General features: G+C 39.3%; 1 protein-coding gene across 1 annotated transcript in view; it reads left to right on the forward strand.

Moving 5' to 3' along the window:
* SYT6 (synaptotagmin 6) overlaps nucleotides 1-13,819 on the forward strand; it is a 1,631,223-nt gene extending 1,617,404 nt beyond the window's left edge. Inside the window, exon 7 of the mRNA XM_044076454.1 lies at nucleotides 12,359-13,819. Within this exon, the coding sequence (XP_043932389.1) occupies nucleotides 12,359-12,430 (72 nt within the window). The 3' untranslated portion in view covers nucleotides 12,431-13,819. The remainder of the gene's footprint in view (nucleotides 1-12,358) is intronic.
* Nucleotides 13,820-17,978: the final 4,159 nt, after the last annotated feature.

Below are 17,978 nucleotides of genomic sequence, written 5' to 3' on the forward strand. Positions count from 1 at the left end.
CCCAGGGCATACATGAGGACCGAAGAGAAATGTTTCCATGTCATTTCAACATGAAGACATATACTACAAGAACAAAGAGTGTAAGTTAGGGATAGTTTGAGAACCTATCATTGCTCAATCCATGTCATGTTTTGCTTTCTCTAATTTTTCGATTGTTATATCTGTTGAATCCTAGATGTCACTTGGATGTCAGCTTGACTTAGGGTTTTCTTTTGATTATTATTATTTTTTTTAGTATAGGCGCATGTGTTAGATTGAATGGGAATGGAAAATTTAATGAAACTGAATGGAGAAGGGTCAGTTTGAGTTGCACGTTAGCAGATATATTAGGTGTTTATTGTTTGTGTAGTAAATGTTAGTTTGATAGTGATAATTAAGACTTTTATTTAGTAGTACAGGTCACATGTTTTCCCTTTAGTAAGCATGTAATTTTCATGCCTTTGAAAGTTATTGAAATACATCTTCCATCAACAAGAATATTAATTATATTTTTTTCAGATATTTGTATGCTTTATTTGTTTTAGTTTTCTTTTTGTTCAAACAGTTGGTTTCTTGGTTGGCAGTGTTTTATGGTTCATTTTACTTTCTGAACCAATAAAATCCAAAAAAAAAAATCCTCAATTTATTCCATAATTCTTGCCCACCGCTCCAATGCCACTTCTGTTTCAAAATCTTAATCCTAAAATTATTTCTGTCATGGAAAATGACATCATTTTCTTATGTCCTTTTTATTTCCCTTCTTCAAAATAAACCTGATCATTGTTTCCTCCTGTGCCTGGTTTTTGTTTTGCTCTTCTTCATTCTACTCTCATGTTGTTTTTTTTTTTTTTCATTTTGTTTTGCTCTTCCTCACTCTACTCTCTCATATTGTTTTTTTCATTTTGTTTTGCTCTTCCTCACTCTACTTTCTCATGTTTTTTTTTTTCATTTTGTTTTGCTCTTCCTCTCCCTACTCTCTCATGCTGTTTTTTGTTTCATTTTATTTTGTTCTTCCTCACTCTACTCTCTCAGGCAAAAATGAAACCATTAAATCTCATTCAGTGGTAATATGATGAGTGAAACACTGGTTAATGAATAAGATACAACATGTCAGGGTAGAGGTTTAGCTGTCTGGTCCCAGTGGTGGTTACAACTGGTGCTCCATAGATGTCTGCCCTGGGTCCATTTCTTTTTGTATTATTCTTCTCAGACATAAAAGTGAGAAATGGTCCCTAGATAACCAGTTATGCTTGTGACTATATACTGATAAATGTAATTACTTCAGTAACACATGCCAACCTTTTCCAAGATGGTCTACAAAAATGCATGTCTAGTGCAGCAGCAGGTAGTGCCGTTATCTCTGATGTCAATAAATGTGGCATCATGGCACCTAGCTAAACTTTAGGGACAATGATGAACAATTTTACTCATTCATTCATTTGTACTTTGTTGAAATGATAAATGTGTAGCTTTCAGAGTCAGTAAAGTATATTCTGTAGCCCTTCAAATTTTAAATGGAATGTCTGGTCACATCAGAAAGAGCAATGTACCACTTTATTCCTCAATGACCCATTTTTTGAATACAGTGTTGTATTTTATAGTCTTTGTACAAATCTCCTGGTAGATCTTGAAAAGATATTATTTCTGCTTAAAACAAACCTTTTCAGAAAGGCTTTAGGGATCATCACCATATTATTTCTTATTGGTTACATATAAATGAACATATCCCAGTTTATAGGTCAAAGGATCATCACCATATTATTTCTTATTGGTTACATATAAATGAACATATCCCAGTTTATAGGTCAGAGGATCATCACCATATTATTTCTTATTGGTTACATATAAATGAACATATCCCAGTTTATAGGTCAAAGGATCATCACCATATTATTTCTTATTGGTTACATATAAATAAACATATCCCAGTTTATAGGTCAAAGGATCATCACCATATTATGTCTTATTGGTTACATATAAATGAACATATCCCAGTTTATAGGTCAAAGGATCATCACCATATTATTTCTTATTGGTTACATATAAATGAACATATCCCAGTTTATATGTCAAAGGATCATCACCATATTATTTCTTATTGGTTACATATAAATGAACATATCCCAGTTTATAGGTCAAAGGATCATCACCATATTATTTCTTATTGGTTACATATAAATGAACATATCCCAGTTTATAGGTCAAAGGATCATCACCATATTATTTCTTATTGGTTACATATAAATGAACATATCCCAGTTTATAGGTCAAAATCCAATTTAATCCTACTTGATAGTCTATGCCTTGACTGCCTTATTGGTTGAGTTAACACCAGATCAGGGAACCTAATACTAAAAATAACTATCTGTAATGTAAAGATATGCCGGATACATTACAAGATACCTTCCAAGATTAAGCTATAACCTTCTGTTTACAACCAGAAGACAATAGCCGTGATCTTCTTTCAAAAATATCATACTTATATTTATCACTCCAGATGTAAAGTGTAATAAAATGTATATCCAGTGCGTGTGAGTGAAAACTGTCCGTTTTTAAGTCGAAGGTATCGTTAGTCTATCTGTAGGCTGAAGATGTCCTCAGAGCTACTAAAATGCCCCTAAATTTGACGTTTATGTGCTGCTTGATTTTACTGAAAACTAAAGTTAAAGTCTGCATAATGTACACATAATCCAGAGATGCTGAGACCTGAGAAACACCATAGCCCACCTAAAACATCTCCATGAACTCAAACCTAAACTTAGCTTAACTTAAAAAAAGTAAAACAAACTGATAGACACACCGGATTGTGTTTCTCATCACTTTAGTATAGGAAAATGTAACACTAAATAATGTGCACAAAATAGTGTCTGACACAACGACTCCTCTGAACACAAATCTACACATAAAATTGAGAACTTAAAATTGAAAAAAAAGCACTGACCATATTTACCATTAATTATATATAAAAGTAACTTTAAACACTGTGTACACAAAACTTCCCCAAAGAACCTGTGTCAACCTAAAGTAACGCCTCAGAAACTAAAGACTTCCACTAAAATAAAATAATAAAAATAATACACAACTACAACTAGCTAATCCGAAAACATTATCAGCAACAAAGTGAGGTCCTATTCTAGCTATTCAAACTAATTAAGGCTAAAGTAAATGAAATATCCCATCTATTAAGTTTTCAGATCTTAACATAATCCTCACTAGCCTTTTAAACAAACAATTTTACTTCTCGTCTACAATTCAAACCTATTTACAAGACCCCCCCCAAGCAAACCACATAAAGCCATATCCAGTAGACCCTCAGGAAATTCCATCAGGTTATTGAGAAACACTGTGCAGCTCTAACAGAAAAAAACAAAAACAGAGGAATGGAATGCAGATTGATCTAGTTTGTGTGGTATGTGAAATATCTCATACTGTGGGATTAGAGAAGTCATTTTGTGAATTATGGATTTGCTACTCATCACAAAACGTACTCTTTAAAGCTATGGTCGGTGATATTTAATGTGCCACTCAGCAGGGCCCAATGAATTCCATTTGTATATATGTCCGTACACACACACACATTTGCATATATGCACATATGGATTCCATCATAGTGGTCATATTGGCTTGTTGTCAGTCACAGATCAACAAACAGCTGATGTACCTTTATGAGATTGCTAATAAAGCAGGGAATGGGTTGTTTATTTCCATGTTATTGTATGATCTTGTAGCTGTTATAAATACATAGAAGCTCCCCCAAATGCAAAAAAGATGTTTTTAGTTTTCTAATTTGCATACTTTTGAGATTGACTCTCCTTCCCCTGACAAAAACCTTAGAAATTTAATGTGTCTTAGATCAAGTTACATTGTGTACCTATATGTATGTATATGTGTGTGTGTGTATATATATATATATATATATATATATATATATATATAATGTGTGTGTGTCTGTATATGCAGTTGCTTTACTCGAATGGTTATTTTGTTTTCATTTCTTTATTCCTGTATTCACCTGTTTGTGCAGTCAAAGGCATTTGCTGAAAGTCTGAGATTTCAGTTACATCTGTCAGTAGCATATGTGAGCAGCTGATGCACTGAATGGCACCTATATATGGGTACTTGCATATGTACAACTATGTCTCTATATGGGTCTATGTAAATTGAATGCACATTTTTCCAAGTCTGACATTCAACTGATCTAAATTTGCTGACCTAAAATGCAAATAGTTGACAATGCATCTGTGACAAAATATTTGGAGTAATCGCATTTAATTGACAGATGAAAAGTAATACCAGATACAATCAGGAAATATGGTATATTGAATACAATGTCCAGCAATAGAATGCTTTAAGCGGTCCAGCTTAGAAACATGTCCAGCACATTACGCAAATCAGTGTTTTGTCATTGTAAATCACTACTGGTACAATGTCGGAGTGTGCACCAGCAGTGGTTCCTTGTTTTAAGAGATTGCTCCTGTTTTTGAATTAGTATGACCATGGAGTTGGTATATATAATTTTGGGGAGGGGTGATTGCCTCATATGTGAAGATATGTAGAGCATTGTCTCAGACCTTATTAATCTGGATAGTAAAAATCTCTTCACCCTGGACCTTCATCAATTTGGCTCTGTCAAAGAAAGGTCATGCCTCTTTCACCTCATTCATTTCTTTTAAAAAGTAGCTGGAGAAGTTGACCATTAGTTATGCAGTGCATACAGCATATCTAGACCTGGCCAAGGCATTTGACACTCTTCCTCATGCAGGAATTATTGATAGATTTGTAAATCTAAATGTAAATCCTTATATTGTGTGATGGATAGCTAACTGTTTGTCTGGCAGAAGTCATGTGGTTAGAGTCACTGATGCCACTTCTGAAAACAAAAACGTTATCAGTGCTGTATACCAAGGCTCCGTTTGGGGCCCTCTCCTATTTGGCATCTATTTCTCAGACCTTCAGGCCAGCACTTCTGGTTTATGGTTAACTAAGTTTGTAGATGACTGTAAATTTAGTGGTGTTGTTTGATCTTCAGATGACTCACAATTACCCCCAAATGGGTTGGACTATGTTAAGAATTGCTGCAAGGACAATGGTCTCAAATGAATTGTAAAAACTGTTGCATACTTCATTTTCAAAAATAAAACAGTTTCACTTATCCTGTAGATGATGCACACCTCCACAACAGTCGTGTTGATAAATCCTCATCATTTGACCAGCATGTTTTCACAGTAGTGCAAAAAGCCTTTTATAGGTTCATAGGTGTGTACTAGGGTAATGGCCTTGGAGCCTTTACAAGCCTAGCCCATAGGATTACCCTGGCATTGTGTCACCTGACCTTAGTTCCTAGTGCCTCTGTCGAGCAGAGCCAATGGAGTGATCCCTGGGGTGAATTTTCTATTTCCCGTCTACTCATCAAGATTTATCTTGAAGAGGGCCAGTGAGGTACTCTGCTTGACATGTATGGGAAGTCTATTCCATAGCATGGTCTGTCTCTGGGTTATGAACCTGTCCCTCCATGTTCTGTTGATTGTGCTAATGAGGTTGAGGTCTCTGGAGCATGTGGTGCGGAGGGATTGGGATTTCTTTAGATGTAGCATTTCTAACAGAGCTGGGTCAGACATGGCTTTGTAAGTCAAGCAGTGATTGCCTTTAAGTAGGCGATATGAGACAGAGAATAGTTGGAGTTATTTTGTCTGTCCATATAGGACAACTGTTTAAGGCGTAGGATCCTCTTTCTGAGGTACTTTTGTGGCCTCTCCAGTTGTTGCAGGTGTCTAGTTAGGTACATGCCAAATAGGGCATTGTACTTGATTACTGCCCTAATGAGGGAAGAGTAGAGGGAGACAATGACCTCTTTCTTCCTGGATGCAAAACCTTAGTAATGAGATGTGCCACATAGAAGGACTTTCTCACCACAGTGGCAATGTGGTGATGAAGAGAGAGGTTGCTGTCACTCTGTGTTCCCAGATCTCTTATTAACACCTTCTGTGTTCAGTGGACTACCATCAATGTGGCAATTCAAGGAAACTGGGTTTTTCCCAAGGGGGATGACACACATATTTTGGCATTGAACTTATGGCCATGGTTCTGACACCAGTCGTTGATGTCACTGAGGCCTTTCTATAGGATGTGAAAATCACTTGGGGAGTTAATAATAGCTCCCAACTTGCAATCTTCTGCGAACTTTGTCAGCCAGAGTCCCTTCTTGTTGGCCTGGACTTCAGAGAAGTAGATACCAAATAGGAGAAGACCCAGGACCGAACCCTGTTGGACTCCAGTCGTACCTGGTTGGCAGTCTGACTTGGGAGTCAGCTACTTTCACACTGTGGGTTCTGTCTGTGAACCAGTTTGCAACCCACCTAGTGATATAGGGGTTGATGCCTAGTTTAGTGAGTTTTTCTATGATTCCTGAGTGGGGAATGGTATCAAAGGCCTTGGCCAGATGAAGGTAGGCTGTATGAACCACCTTGCCTTCATCCACAGCTCTGGTGACTGACTCAAAGAAGTTGAGCAGGCATGATCTACCCTTCACAAAACCAAACTGTGTATGATCCAGAATTTGGAGATTCCCTATATCCTTGTTTATTAGGTCCATGATGACGCGTTCCATAGCTTTGCATATCAGACTCATCAGGCTAATTGGGCGATAATTCCCGTGGTCTGTAGTCACTCCTCCTTTGTGGAGAGGGATGACTGTAGCAGTGCACCATTTGGTAGGGACAAAGCCTGAGGTAAGGCTGTGATTGAACAGGATACACAGGTAAGGTGCCAGTTCATGCTGTAGGTCATGTAGAACACACCCAGGGATATTGTCAGGTCCCATAGAAGCTGTATTCTCGGCCTTAGACAGTCCTGTTTTAACCTGTGCAGCAGTAATACTGGGTGCCTGGCAATTTACTGGTATTGTGATTGGTCTTTTGGAGGGGGAAACAGGGGTAAAGGTAGAACTGAATCTTTCGGCTAGTATACTGGCAATACATATTGGCTCGGTATTGGAGGTACCATTGTGCAGTAGCTCAGAGCAAATCTGGGTATTGCCGTGGAGATTTACATAACTATAGAATGCCTTGTGGTTGTCTTTACTATCTGCTGCAATTCTGTTTTCATAGCTAGCTTTAGAGGATTTGCTGAGGGATCTCAACCTTTTGTTGATGCTGATAAGAGAGTTTTTCCAGTCTTGGGACTTCGCCTTATTCCGCATCAGTTTCCTCCTCCTGTTGTAGAGTTTGTTTATGGCAGGGGACCACCAAATTGGCTTCCTTTTTTTGAGGAGAGTGTCTTGGTTCTATTGGGTATGGGAAGATCCATGCATTTGTGTACGTGTTCGTACAGTGCATTGATGTATGATTTGGTGGTCATGCAACTTTTCTCCATTTGCATGGGTGCCGTGAAGTTAGCCACCTCTTTGTTTAGGAGCCCAAAGTTAGCTTTGGAGAAGTTTTTCATGGTGGTTACCTTTGTGGGGGGTGGGAGGGATGTGGATTTCCAAGGTGATTAGTTTGTGGTCTATTCTAACCAGGGAGGAGTTGACTGTTGGTGTAGAGCAGCGGTCGGCCATGTTAGTAATGACCAGGTCAAGGATGTTGCTACCTCTAGTGGGTTTAAGAACGAGCTGGTCCAGAGCACTGGAATTAATGAGTTCCAGAAAGCATTGGACAAGTGTATTGGTACATGAGTAGTTTTCCCAGTTAATGGAGGGGTAGTTAAAGTCGCCCAGTAAGAGAGTGTTAGGTTGGACCCTAATATTCTCCAGGGTGCTTAGGAACATGGAGTGTGAGTCTTGGGACATGGTTGGAGACCTATAGCAGGCTACAACCTTATCTCTTTCCCAAAGGCATCTCCACAAGATCCATTGAAGTCATAATTTCCCCTTTGCTCATATCTTATCAGACCCATTATTGAATATAATGCACTTTTTGCTCCTGTTTGTCTAAACATATCACACAACTTGAGACGTTGGAGATTTATAACTAAAAGGATCAGCATTATCATCATTCCCTTTTTACCCATGTTCTACATGGGGTCTGGGTGTCATATTAACTGTCGCCATCTCCCTCTATTCAGTGCCACTCTCCTGCCTTCTTCGATACTCATGCCTGACTGTCATAGGACTTCTGTCACACAATCCATCCACCTCTTTTACTGGATGCCCTGTTTTCCTTTTGCATTCTTCTTGTCTGCCCTAAGTCTTCTTTACTAGATTGTCTTCTGCTTTTCTGCACATGTGACTAAACCACTGTATGCTGATCTCTCTGACCTTCTCTGTAATTCAAGCTAGTTTGGACTTCTGCACTTATAGCCTCATTTCTTCATCTGTCCCACACTATGTATCCTGTCGCCTATCTCAGGCACTTCATCTATAGCTTCCTCAACTGCTCTGCCCTTACTGCTCAGGTTTCTGTACTGTAAAGCATTACTGGTCGCACCACTGTTTTGTGCACCTTAATTTTAAGCTTCTTTGGCATTCTTATGTCATACACCACCCCTAACACTCTGTGCCAGTTGTCTACAGCCATTCTGATTCAAGCTTTGACCTCTTCATTCAGACTTTTCTTCTCCCCAACCACCCTTCCCAGATACTTGACGCTGTTAACCTGTTTCACTATTTTCCCTTCTGTCTCACTTCTCAGCTTCTTCTGATTTCCCCTATTTGTTGCCATTACAGCTGTCTTGTCTGTATTCAGTTTCATCATGTGTGTCTTCAGTTTTCATTCCATTCCCCTATTCTTTAATGAAGTTCTTCCTCAGAGTCTGCCTATAATGCAGCATCGTTTCCATACAGCAGTTTTGTTGATCTGTCCCCACTGATCTGTTTGCTAATGTAGTCAGTCACCAGTATGGACAGCAGTGGGTTCAGAGCTGAACCCTGATTTATATCCACTCCCACTGGGAACTACTCTGTGAGACCAAACACTATTTGTACTTAAGTCATTTGGTCCTTGAACATAGCATGCAGTAATTCTCTGTGTTTCTTGGACTTTGAACCACCATAGGACTGACCAAATCAGATTTCTTTGGACCTTTTCATATGCTTTCTCCAAGTCTAGGAATACCCAGTTGGACTCTCTCCTCATCTCTAGCTTCCTCTCAACTATCTGTCTCACTGCAAACATCAGGTCAGTTGTGTTGCATCCTGATTTGAATTTGAACTGATCATCTCTCATCTGACATTCTATGCATATGCATTTATTAATCACCTTCTCCAGAACTTTAATCCAGTGTGACAGGAGTTTGATACCTCTGTACTGGCCACAATTGTGAATATTCTCTTTGTTCTTTCTTGTACTCTGACACTAGTATGCTTATTCTCCAGTCATCTGGGATACACCTTTCTCTCCATACTGCTATGCGCACCCTCAGGAGACATTTCTCCCTATCTCTCACCCAGCATCTTTATCGTATTTGCTGTGACCTCATCTAAGCCTGCTGCTTTCCCTGACTTCAGTTTCCTTAGTGCTGTTCTTACCAAGTCTAAGGTGGTCTCCTCCTCTTCTCTCATAGTAAGCTATGTTTGGGGTAGTACAGCTTCTATTGGATTTTCTTAATTTATAAGCTGCTGGATGTACCCCTTCCAATTGCCTTTAATGTCCTGTGGACTGGTGGGTGGATTATTGCTGGCATCCCTTATGAAAGGTGCCTGACCATCTTCTTTATCTTTCTGTCTTTGTCTTGCAACCTGATATAGTTTCTTTCTGCCATCTACTGAGTCACTTTCCAGAAGCTGGTAGAGTGCCACTGATTATGCCGTGTTGTTTGCTACTGTACCTCCACTCTTAGCCCCCCTTTGTTATCCAACCAGTATCCCCTCATAGAATGGTCCATATTTTATAACCCCCACTTTTTCCTGTACTCCTTTCTTTTGATGACTTCATGGACTTCTAAATTCCACCACCAGCTTTCCTTATGTACCTTATTTCCATATCTGGCTTGGCCACATACCTGTTCTTTAGTCCTCACACATGCTGCTTTGAGGTGCTGCCCATCTTTTTCATCTCCATCTATTTCCTATTCTTCTTGAGGTGCTAAAGACCTTATTAATTCCTTGAACTTTAGTGCTTTCTCTCCAGTCTGGTCTCTGTTGACCTTGCAGCATTCTCTATTCCTGCAAGCAACTGATTATGGCAGCCAGGGGTTTATGCTGTAGGCCAACTGTTTCACTTGGGATTACTTTGCACTCACTGATTCTAAGTGAGAAAGTCATGTTAGCCACTCTTGTATGTGACCTTGTGATTGTCTGTCTGTCTGAATCATGTATTGACTACTATCAAACCATTTGCCAGATAGAAGTCTTGAATGGTCTCTTTTTCTTTACTCTTTTTGCCCCACTCATGTGGACCCAGACAGTCTTCATATCCTGTTCTTTCTGTCCCGATATGTGGATTCAAGTCACCCATTATCAACACCAATTAATGTTGCCCTACTTTATCTAGTAGGTCTTGCATCTGCTGTCTGAATGCACTCTTTTACTCACTATCACAACCCTGTTGTGGAGCATAGGCTGAAATTATGAATACTGCCCTATCACTGCACTGGAGTCTTGATTGCAAAGAGTCTTTCACTAATTCTGATAACATCCCTCATTGCCTTCTGAAGGCTCTTCAGTCACAATTTCCCCACCATTTCTAGCCTGTCCTCCTGAATAGTCGACTCTAGATCCTAAGCCAAGTGACTTTGCTGCACTTCCCTTTCATCTTGTCTCCAGAACACACAGGATGTCCAGCCTCCTCCTCACCATCACGTCATCCACTTCCAGGCTCCATCATGTCAGTGAACCTACATTAAATGTAGCAATTCTTAGTTCATGTTTTGCAGGTTGATTTGTTTTCCATCCAGCTTTTGCTCAACAGAGCTATCCCAGGTAACCCAAGCTGGGCAACTGGACACTAGCCACCAAGTAGCTTATTGATCCAGGGCTGCTGGGCTTTATGGCAGGCAAACATTGGCCAATAAGGGGCAAGTACACCCCTCTCACTGCTAACATGGGTCCCTGGCATAGGTCGGAGTAGTCCGGGTGCACAACCCACTTATCTGCAAATACACCTGCCCATTTGGTGACATTAGTCAACATGACCAAATCACCTAGAGCCATGCTTTACACAGTTGAGTGGCCAGCCCTGCCATGGCACGCAGTCTGTGATCTGTGTTCTCCTATCTTGAGGATCCTGCCACCACAGTAGATGCAGAAGGTGAATGGTTCATACAACTTTTCCACCCTATAGGGCACCAAAAGATCAGCGACCTCAAAAATCTTGGTTATCAGGAGAGACTAGTGACCCTTTCTCTGTACTCAATCTCTTACAGACTCTTCCATGGAGATTTGTGTTTATTCTTTTGAGCCATGAAAGATCCAACAGTATCTGACCTTGTATTCCTTCACAGAACTAATGATAACTCAAATACTCTGTTAAAGGAAGTAAACCATCATCTGATAAATAATGCAGGTTGGCATGGTAGATTCATATCCCTCAGCTCTAGAACAAACTTTTCCTACATGTCAAGGAAAGTAGCACCCTTGCCATCTTCAGGGTAAAACTAGATAATTGGATGGAGTGTCTCAAATTTTCCATCAGTCTATCTTGTCTTGCCCTTCTAGAGGCTAGAGTGAACTTTTGAATAGGAATTTTAACTAGGCTTCTAATGGTCTGCAGACCGCATGCCTCATGCTTGCCTATAAACCTATTGTTTTATTCTGCTGATATTACCATTACACATTATTATACTTAGTTAAATGCTTGTTCTCTGTTTGTCATTTAATTTCTTTATGCTACTATATCCATTTGGCTCTGTTTTGCTCTTCATTTGAGCCTGATTCCTGCCTAAAGAGGACCCACTGACCAGCCTATTTGCCAGGTTAACAAATAGAAACTAAACAAAGAGAGCAGAGCTGGTGGCGATAAAAACATATCGAAGCTATGCTGTGATGCATGAAAATGTACATAGGTTTGTACATCAAGAAATGCAGTAGGTATTGGTTACTCAAGGGCTTCCAGCATTATAAATATTAAAGGTCTTAACTCCAAAACTATGCCTTTTTGGTAATGCATTTGTTTTAAGTGCATTTTGAGTAGGATGTACTGGTCTTAAAGAAGTGACATGAAGGTCAACAAAAAATGTATTGATAGCCTTTTTAAGTATGTGATTTTATTTGTGCAGATACTGAACTGTTCTTTCTATGCTGTAGATTATGCATAATATAAAATCTAGCAAGAATCTGTTTGTTGTAATAACCTGCTAACTTGCTTGCAGGTAGTATGAATGTTTTAATGCAGACAAATAACTGTATCTGCAAGGGAAATACAATGCATTCATTTTATAACTCATTGTTTCTGTTGGTCATTTCTGTATTATAAAAACTTGAGTAAATAACTTTTTCTTTCTTCAGTGGCAAGGGCGAACAGCAAGCTTTGACAGTCAAGGTTCCTGCCCTTCTCCAAAACCTCCAGCAACACCATGAATATCGGTACAGGAGTTACCAGAGGCATTAGGCAGTGGTGTCCTGCTCAGACTACTGCCAACGTATTGTCTTAGACTGTTCCTCTGAAGCACAGACGTAGTGTGTGGACACAAGGCACCGACGAGCTCTCCAGCATGAATGCTGGGTTTTACTTCTGCAGGAAAAGCTTATTCTTTAAGATGAACTTTTCTTATTGTCACTTCTGTGAAATCTGTTTTCCTTTCCCTCTTAAGCAGGTGTAATTTGATGGTAAATAAAACATTATAAAACTGTGTTAAAGTAGCATTATATAATAGCATCTTACAGTAACTCACCTTACTGCTGTGAAATACCTGGTCCTTGGGTATCTGTGAGTAATACTCGTTACCTGTGCCTCTCACCTTCCTTCCAAGGTAATGTATGTAGCATATTTCCAGCCTTCTAGTGGGAATTCCTTGTCTTACCTTGGCTGTCATGGTCTCTTCCAAATACTGTGTATTGTTACATTCTAACATATGAAGTCATTAACCTGCTTTGCTATACATTCCACTTCAAGCGTAGCTTGAGCTGTGCATTTTGTTACATTTTATCCATTTTTATGAAATTTGTGAAATTTCCCTTTCAAAGTTTTTGTAAATAAGAACCATTACGTCTTTGGGTTATACAACAGTGGAAAAAAGAATAACTTTGAAATGTAGAAGTCAGTTAGAGATATAAGGGTTGCTGCTCTTTCTCAACAAGTCCTCCCCATTCTTACAGGACGGTGAGGGTATACTTTGTACTATATGTTGACATATATAACGTAGAGCCACTTTTCATAACAAATTAGTTTTCTACCTCATATATGCAGAACAAAATGTTTGGAATAAATTGGTACTTATCAGTTCATCTTAAAGATTTTTTATGTCCTACTTGATAATTTTCTGTACCCAGAAAATTGTTGGAAAAAATTCTAGCAATTGCAGGGTAGAATAATATATTTGTATTAAAGCTTGAAACATTTCAAATTTCAGTCTTGAATATTTTCACTAAAATGTTTTTGACCTTTTCTGGCAATTGTTAATAATTTATTATGTGGAATTCAATGATACAAACTGAAAGACATATAATTGATGTGTGGCTGAATAGTAATATATACATATATAATATAAATATTCATTTAATGCAAAGGGCAAATGGAGTAAACAGTCATTTATACAAATGTAACTCATTGAATGAGCTATAAATCTGACTGCTAATAAATCAACTGTGATCCTTTGTGACTTAATAGTTTCAACCAGGGAAACATTATTTTATCTATTCTGTTTTTCTGACTTTCAAGAAAATTTCGATACTAAGAAAGATGGCAAAATAATATGAACTGCATTTTTGTTCTGGTCTTTAAAGCAAATAAAAATAAAATGAAAAACACTTTTCTTTCCCTTTGTTACTGATATTACATAGAACTTAACTTGTAGTCACTATGGTACTTTTTCTGATGCATTGCACCCCACATCTTGATTTAAACTAGTTAGTAGAATGTTTCTATGGATTTAGCAATTTTGTATTCCACATTAATTCATAAAGCAAACACTGTACATCTATTACTGTACACATTGCAAAGTTAGTATTGTACTAGTAAAGGATTTTATTTATACTAGTGAATGAAACAAAATCTAAGGTATGACCTGAATTCAGGTTATACTCCTATAAACCTGGCTTTAATAAATATGAATGCAAGGAGGACAGAGGTCGTCTCAAAAGTTTGCCAGCTGATAACAGGAAAGGGGCAGCGGATTGTCAACAGTAAATTGTATGAGCTTGAAAACACACATGCATGAGCTTCATAGGAGTCACTGTACACAGTAATTCGGGATGGGTTAAGCAAGTATGACCCACCCAACCATCAGAGTTCCGATTACAGAATGTCCCTTCCTCAACTTTCTCGTGATTGTTTTTGGTGGGGCTGATGAATGAATGGTAAGGGAAAACAACAATTTGTTAATACTGTGACAAAGGAGGTACTGCCAGCACAGCTATCCAGAATTTTGTAAATAATTATATGTCATTTGTGAATATCAACATGATGTATATAAGATGTTTGTGTTACAAATGTATTAGAACTGTATGTCATGTGTACATCAAACTGCTTGAAGATATTTGCAAGGTGCTGTTTGAAATGTAACCACAGTGTGTACCCTACTGGACATGAGCAGAAATGTACATGCACTATTGTAACTGTTTAGATGTATGTATTTTGACTGAGGAAACTGGGATACAGGAGGTTACCCTTTTTAGAAAAGTAGCTGAAATTAAATTACTTTAAAGGCTAGGCCAGTGACACCGCATCGGTGCTGAGAGGCTTTCTGTATTGTCTTGCAAGTGTTATATTGTTTTATGACTTCCAGCATTTGCCGAAGATCTGATGAAAAGCCCCTGTTTATGTATTTTTACAGGTAGATGCTAAATGCTACCAACTGCCATCAATGGTTGTTTTGGGCCTAGGAACTAGAAGTCAGATAACAAGAAATTGTCATTCTGCAAGCTAGCTCAGCAGTAATATTTGAGATTTTAATTTGAGAACACTCAGAGAGATAGAGCATTCTGTATTCTGTCTCTGACCTGACAACAACTAGAGGAGTTCCATTCACCACATCTGCCTTCCTCTGTAAGTAAGTTTCTAGGGAATAGTAACTCTCTTAGATATAGTCAGGAATATAGCAAAGCTTAGTTTAGATACTTTTCTTTATTTATTTGAGACTCTCATGCAATGTTTTAAATATTTCCTGTGATTTTGAACTATGATGTCATGGTAAATAAATATTTGGTATTGTATTGTTCTTTTATTATTTATTATTAAATATGTTCAAACATTTCATTGTGGCTGATCTGTCTAGAGATATTTAAGTTCTGAGAGTACTTCCATATTTATTTGGTGACACTGTGAGCCACTCCTTATAGCCTTGCTCTTGGTCAAACTATCATTTGTATTAATAGTAACATTACACAGTAAGATTGGACACCCTTTGTTAAGGGCCTTAATGTAGCTGATAAGGAGCTGGCTGGTAGCAGTGATTACCTTATAGTTTGGGCAAAAGGGGGCATAGCTAATAAACCTGTGCCAGCCTTTCCCAGGTGTCTTGGCCACTCAGCTGAGATCTGAACTCTATAGCTGTGCCAGTGGGGAGTCTTACTGGGGATCAGGAGAAAGATGGAGAAACCAGCCCCGAACTGACTGTGGTCTTTTTGTGTACTCTTAAGGGAAATTGCACTTGATGCAGAGAGCTGCATCTGATAATACTGTGTGTGTACCTTGTCATCCTCTCAGTGTACATCCCCCACTGGTGCCAGTGGTGAGGATTGAGGCTCCTTGATTACTGGTTTAATGGTGGTGCATCATATTTATTGGTTGGCAGTGCTGGGATCACCACATCACACACTGGGATTCAGTGGTGTGGATATTGAACTCCTGTAGCCTGTAAACAGTGCTCACTAAAGAAGATGTTTGTCTACCATGTGGCTGCTTGAGAGGGCATTCAGAGTTTCATATTAGAATAGTTTTATTTATTTTGTGTTAGCTTAGTTAGTCAGGGAGAGCAGGCAAGGATGTCAGCAGAGGAGTATAGCAAGCTGACCAGGACCAGTTGACTGAGATGTGCCAAGACAAAGAATACATGAATGCCAACTGGAATAAAGCAGAAATGATTGCAGCCTTAGTCACAGCTGCATCACAGACTAGCAACCAGGAGGACAACAGACTGGCCTTGGGGATGTACAACTCTCAGAAAATGGACAGTTCAACCTTGTCTCAGAGGACTTAAAAATCCATCTGGAGTTAAGACTTGAAATGGAGGTCAAACATTTGGAAATAGAATCAGCATATAGACTGTGATGTTTGTAGGCTGAAGAAAAGCAGAAACAAATGGAATTAGAATCAGCAGAGAGACTGAGACATTTGGAGGCCTTAGAAAATGAGACACTAAGATGTCTGGAGGCTGTAGAAAATGAGAGACTGAGACATCTGAAGGCCAAAGATAATGAGAGACTGAGATGTTTGGAGGCTGAAGAAAATGAGAGGCAGAGGCAACTCAAAAGGAAATGCTGACTCCACAGGGTCATGGAGGTAATGGGGAAGGGAATAACTGAACCCCAGAAGCAACAAAGGCCAGTGAATTTCTTCCACAATTTACAGAGGGTGATCATTTTGATATATTTATTCATATGTTTGAAAAGGATATGTCGACAGTATAATGTTGACCCAAGGGCACTGGTTACAGATCCTGACCCACTTACTCCATAGTAAAGCTGTAACTGCTATTTCTAAATTGTCTGATACTGTTGCTTAAATCATAATACTGTTAAAAATTGTTTATTAGAGTGTTTTAAGTTAGCACCTGAAACTTGTAGAACAAGGTTTTGTGAGCATAGATGCAAGGCAGATGAAAGTGTGTTGAAATATATTGCTGGGTTAAGCACTTATTTTCATAGATGGGTGAGTGTGTGAGAGGTCACCCCTTTTGAAGGGCTGGCAGACCTTTGGGTGAGGGAACAAGCCCTTAGCACTTTGCTTGAGGATATGATAATCTGGATGATGGATAGGGAATGCATTACCGCAGATGAGTCAGATAAAAATGGAGTCCTGTACCTAGCAAGCAGGGCATCACTGCACAGGAAATGGATAACCAGTGCTGCACATGGGTCTAAGGGAACCCATGCTGGGCAGTCTAAACCATGCCAAAAGAGTTGACCAGTAACAGGGGAGGCCACTAGTTCAGGTACATGGCCAAGATCAAGGGTTAAATGTTTTAAATGTAACCAGTGGGGCCATGTAGCATATAGATGTCCACAGATGCAAGGTAGGGAAAAAAATGTGAGAGAGCCGGTAAATGGAAATGACAGAATGCCAGCAGTAAGTTGTCTGGAGACAACAAGGGTACTAAACAACCACAAGAGGGTATATCCTCTCTTAGTAGATGGGAAACAGTTCATTGCTAAGACAGGCACAGCCTCTGATTTATCCATTGTGAAGCCTGCAATGGTTAAAGAGAAGCACTGCTTCCTTGGGCAGTCTACTCCAGTCAGAGCTTTAGGAGGGCCCCATTCCAAATACCTTTGGCTAAGGTTCACCTTTACTGGGAGGGTGGAAAAGGAAGCAAGCAAGTAAGTGTGTTTGAGGATATTCCTGCAGATGGTCCTGATATGGAATGATTTTGATAATGCAGTATCTTGTGTGCATGCAGTGACATGTAGTCAGCCTTGGAGACAAGCATGTGAGATAGGTAGCCTGGGGGACCTAGACAGACCCTACACTTGAAACCAGGACTGGTGAGTTTGTTACTTCAGAGAGGGGGATACTCTGTAGTAATGAGGCTGAAGGTGAGCCACAGCTGCTTCTGGATACTGGTGTTCCCTTGGAAAGAGTGACTGTAAGAGTAGAGGTAAGTAGTAGTACCCAGGCTGACAGTGAGGCACTGCTGCCAGAGTATGCCAAACTTCCTGTGAAAGGGATACAAAGAGAGAGTTGAGACAGGTTCAGCTCTCACACCCTAAATTACAAGGCCTGAGGGAGGTCGCTAGTGAGGCACCTGAT

The sequence above is a fragment of the Protopterus annectens genome, chromosome 7.part0 (genome assembly GCF_019279795.1).
Source record: "Protopterus annectens isolate FY-2018-M chromosome 7.part0, PAN1.0, whole genome shotgun sequence".
NCBI classification, from domain to species: Eukaryota; Metazoa; Chordata; order Ceratodontiformes; family Protopteridae; genus Protopterus; species Protopterus annectens.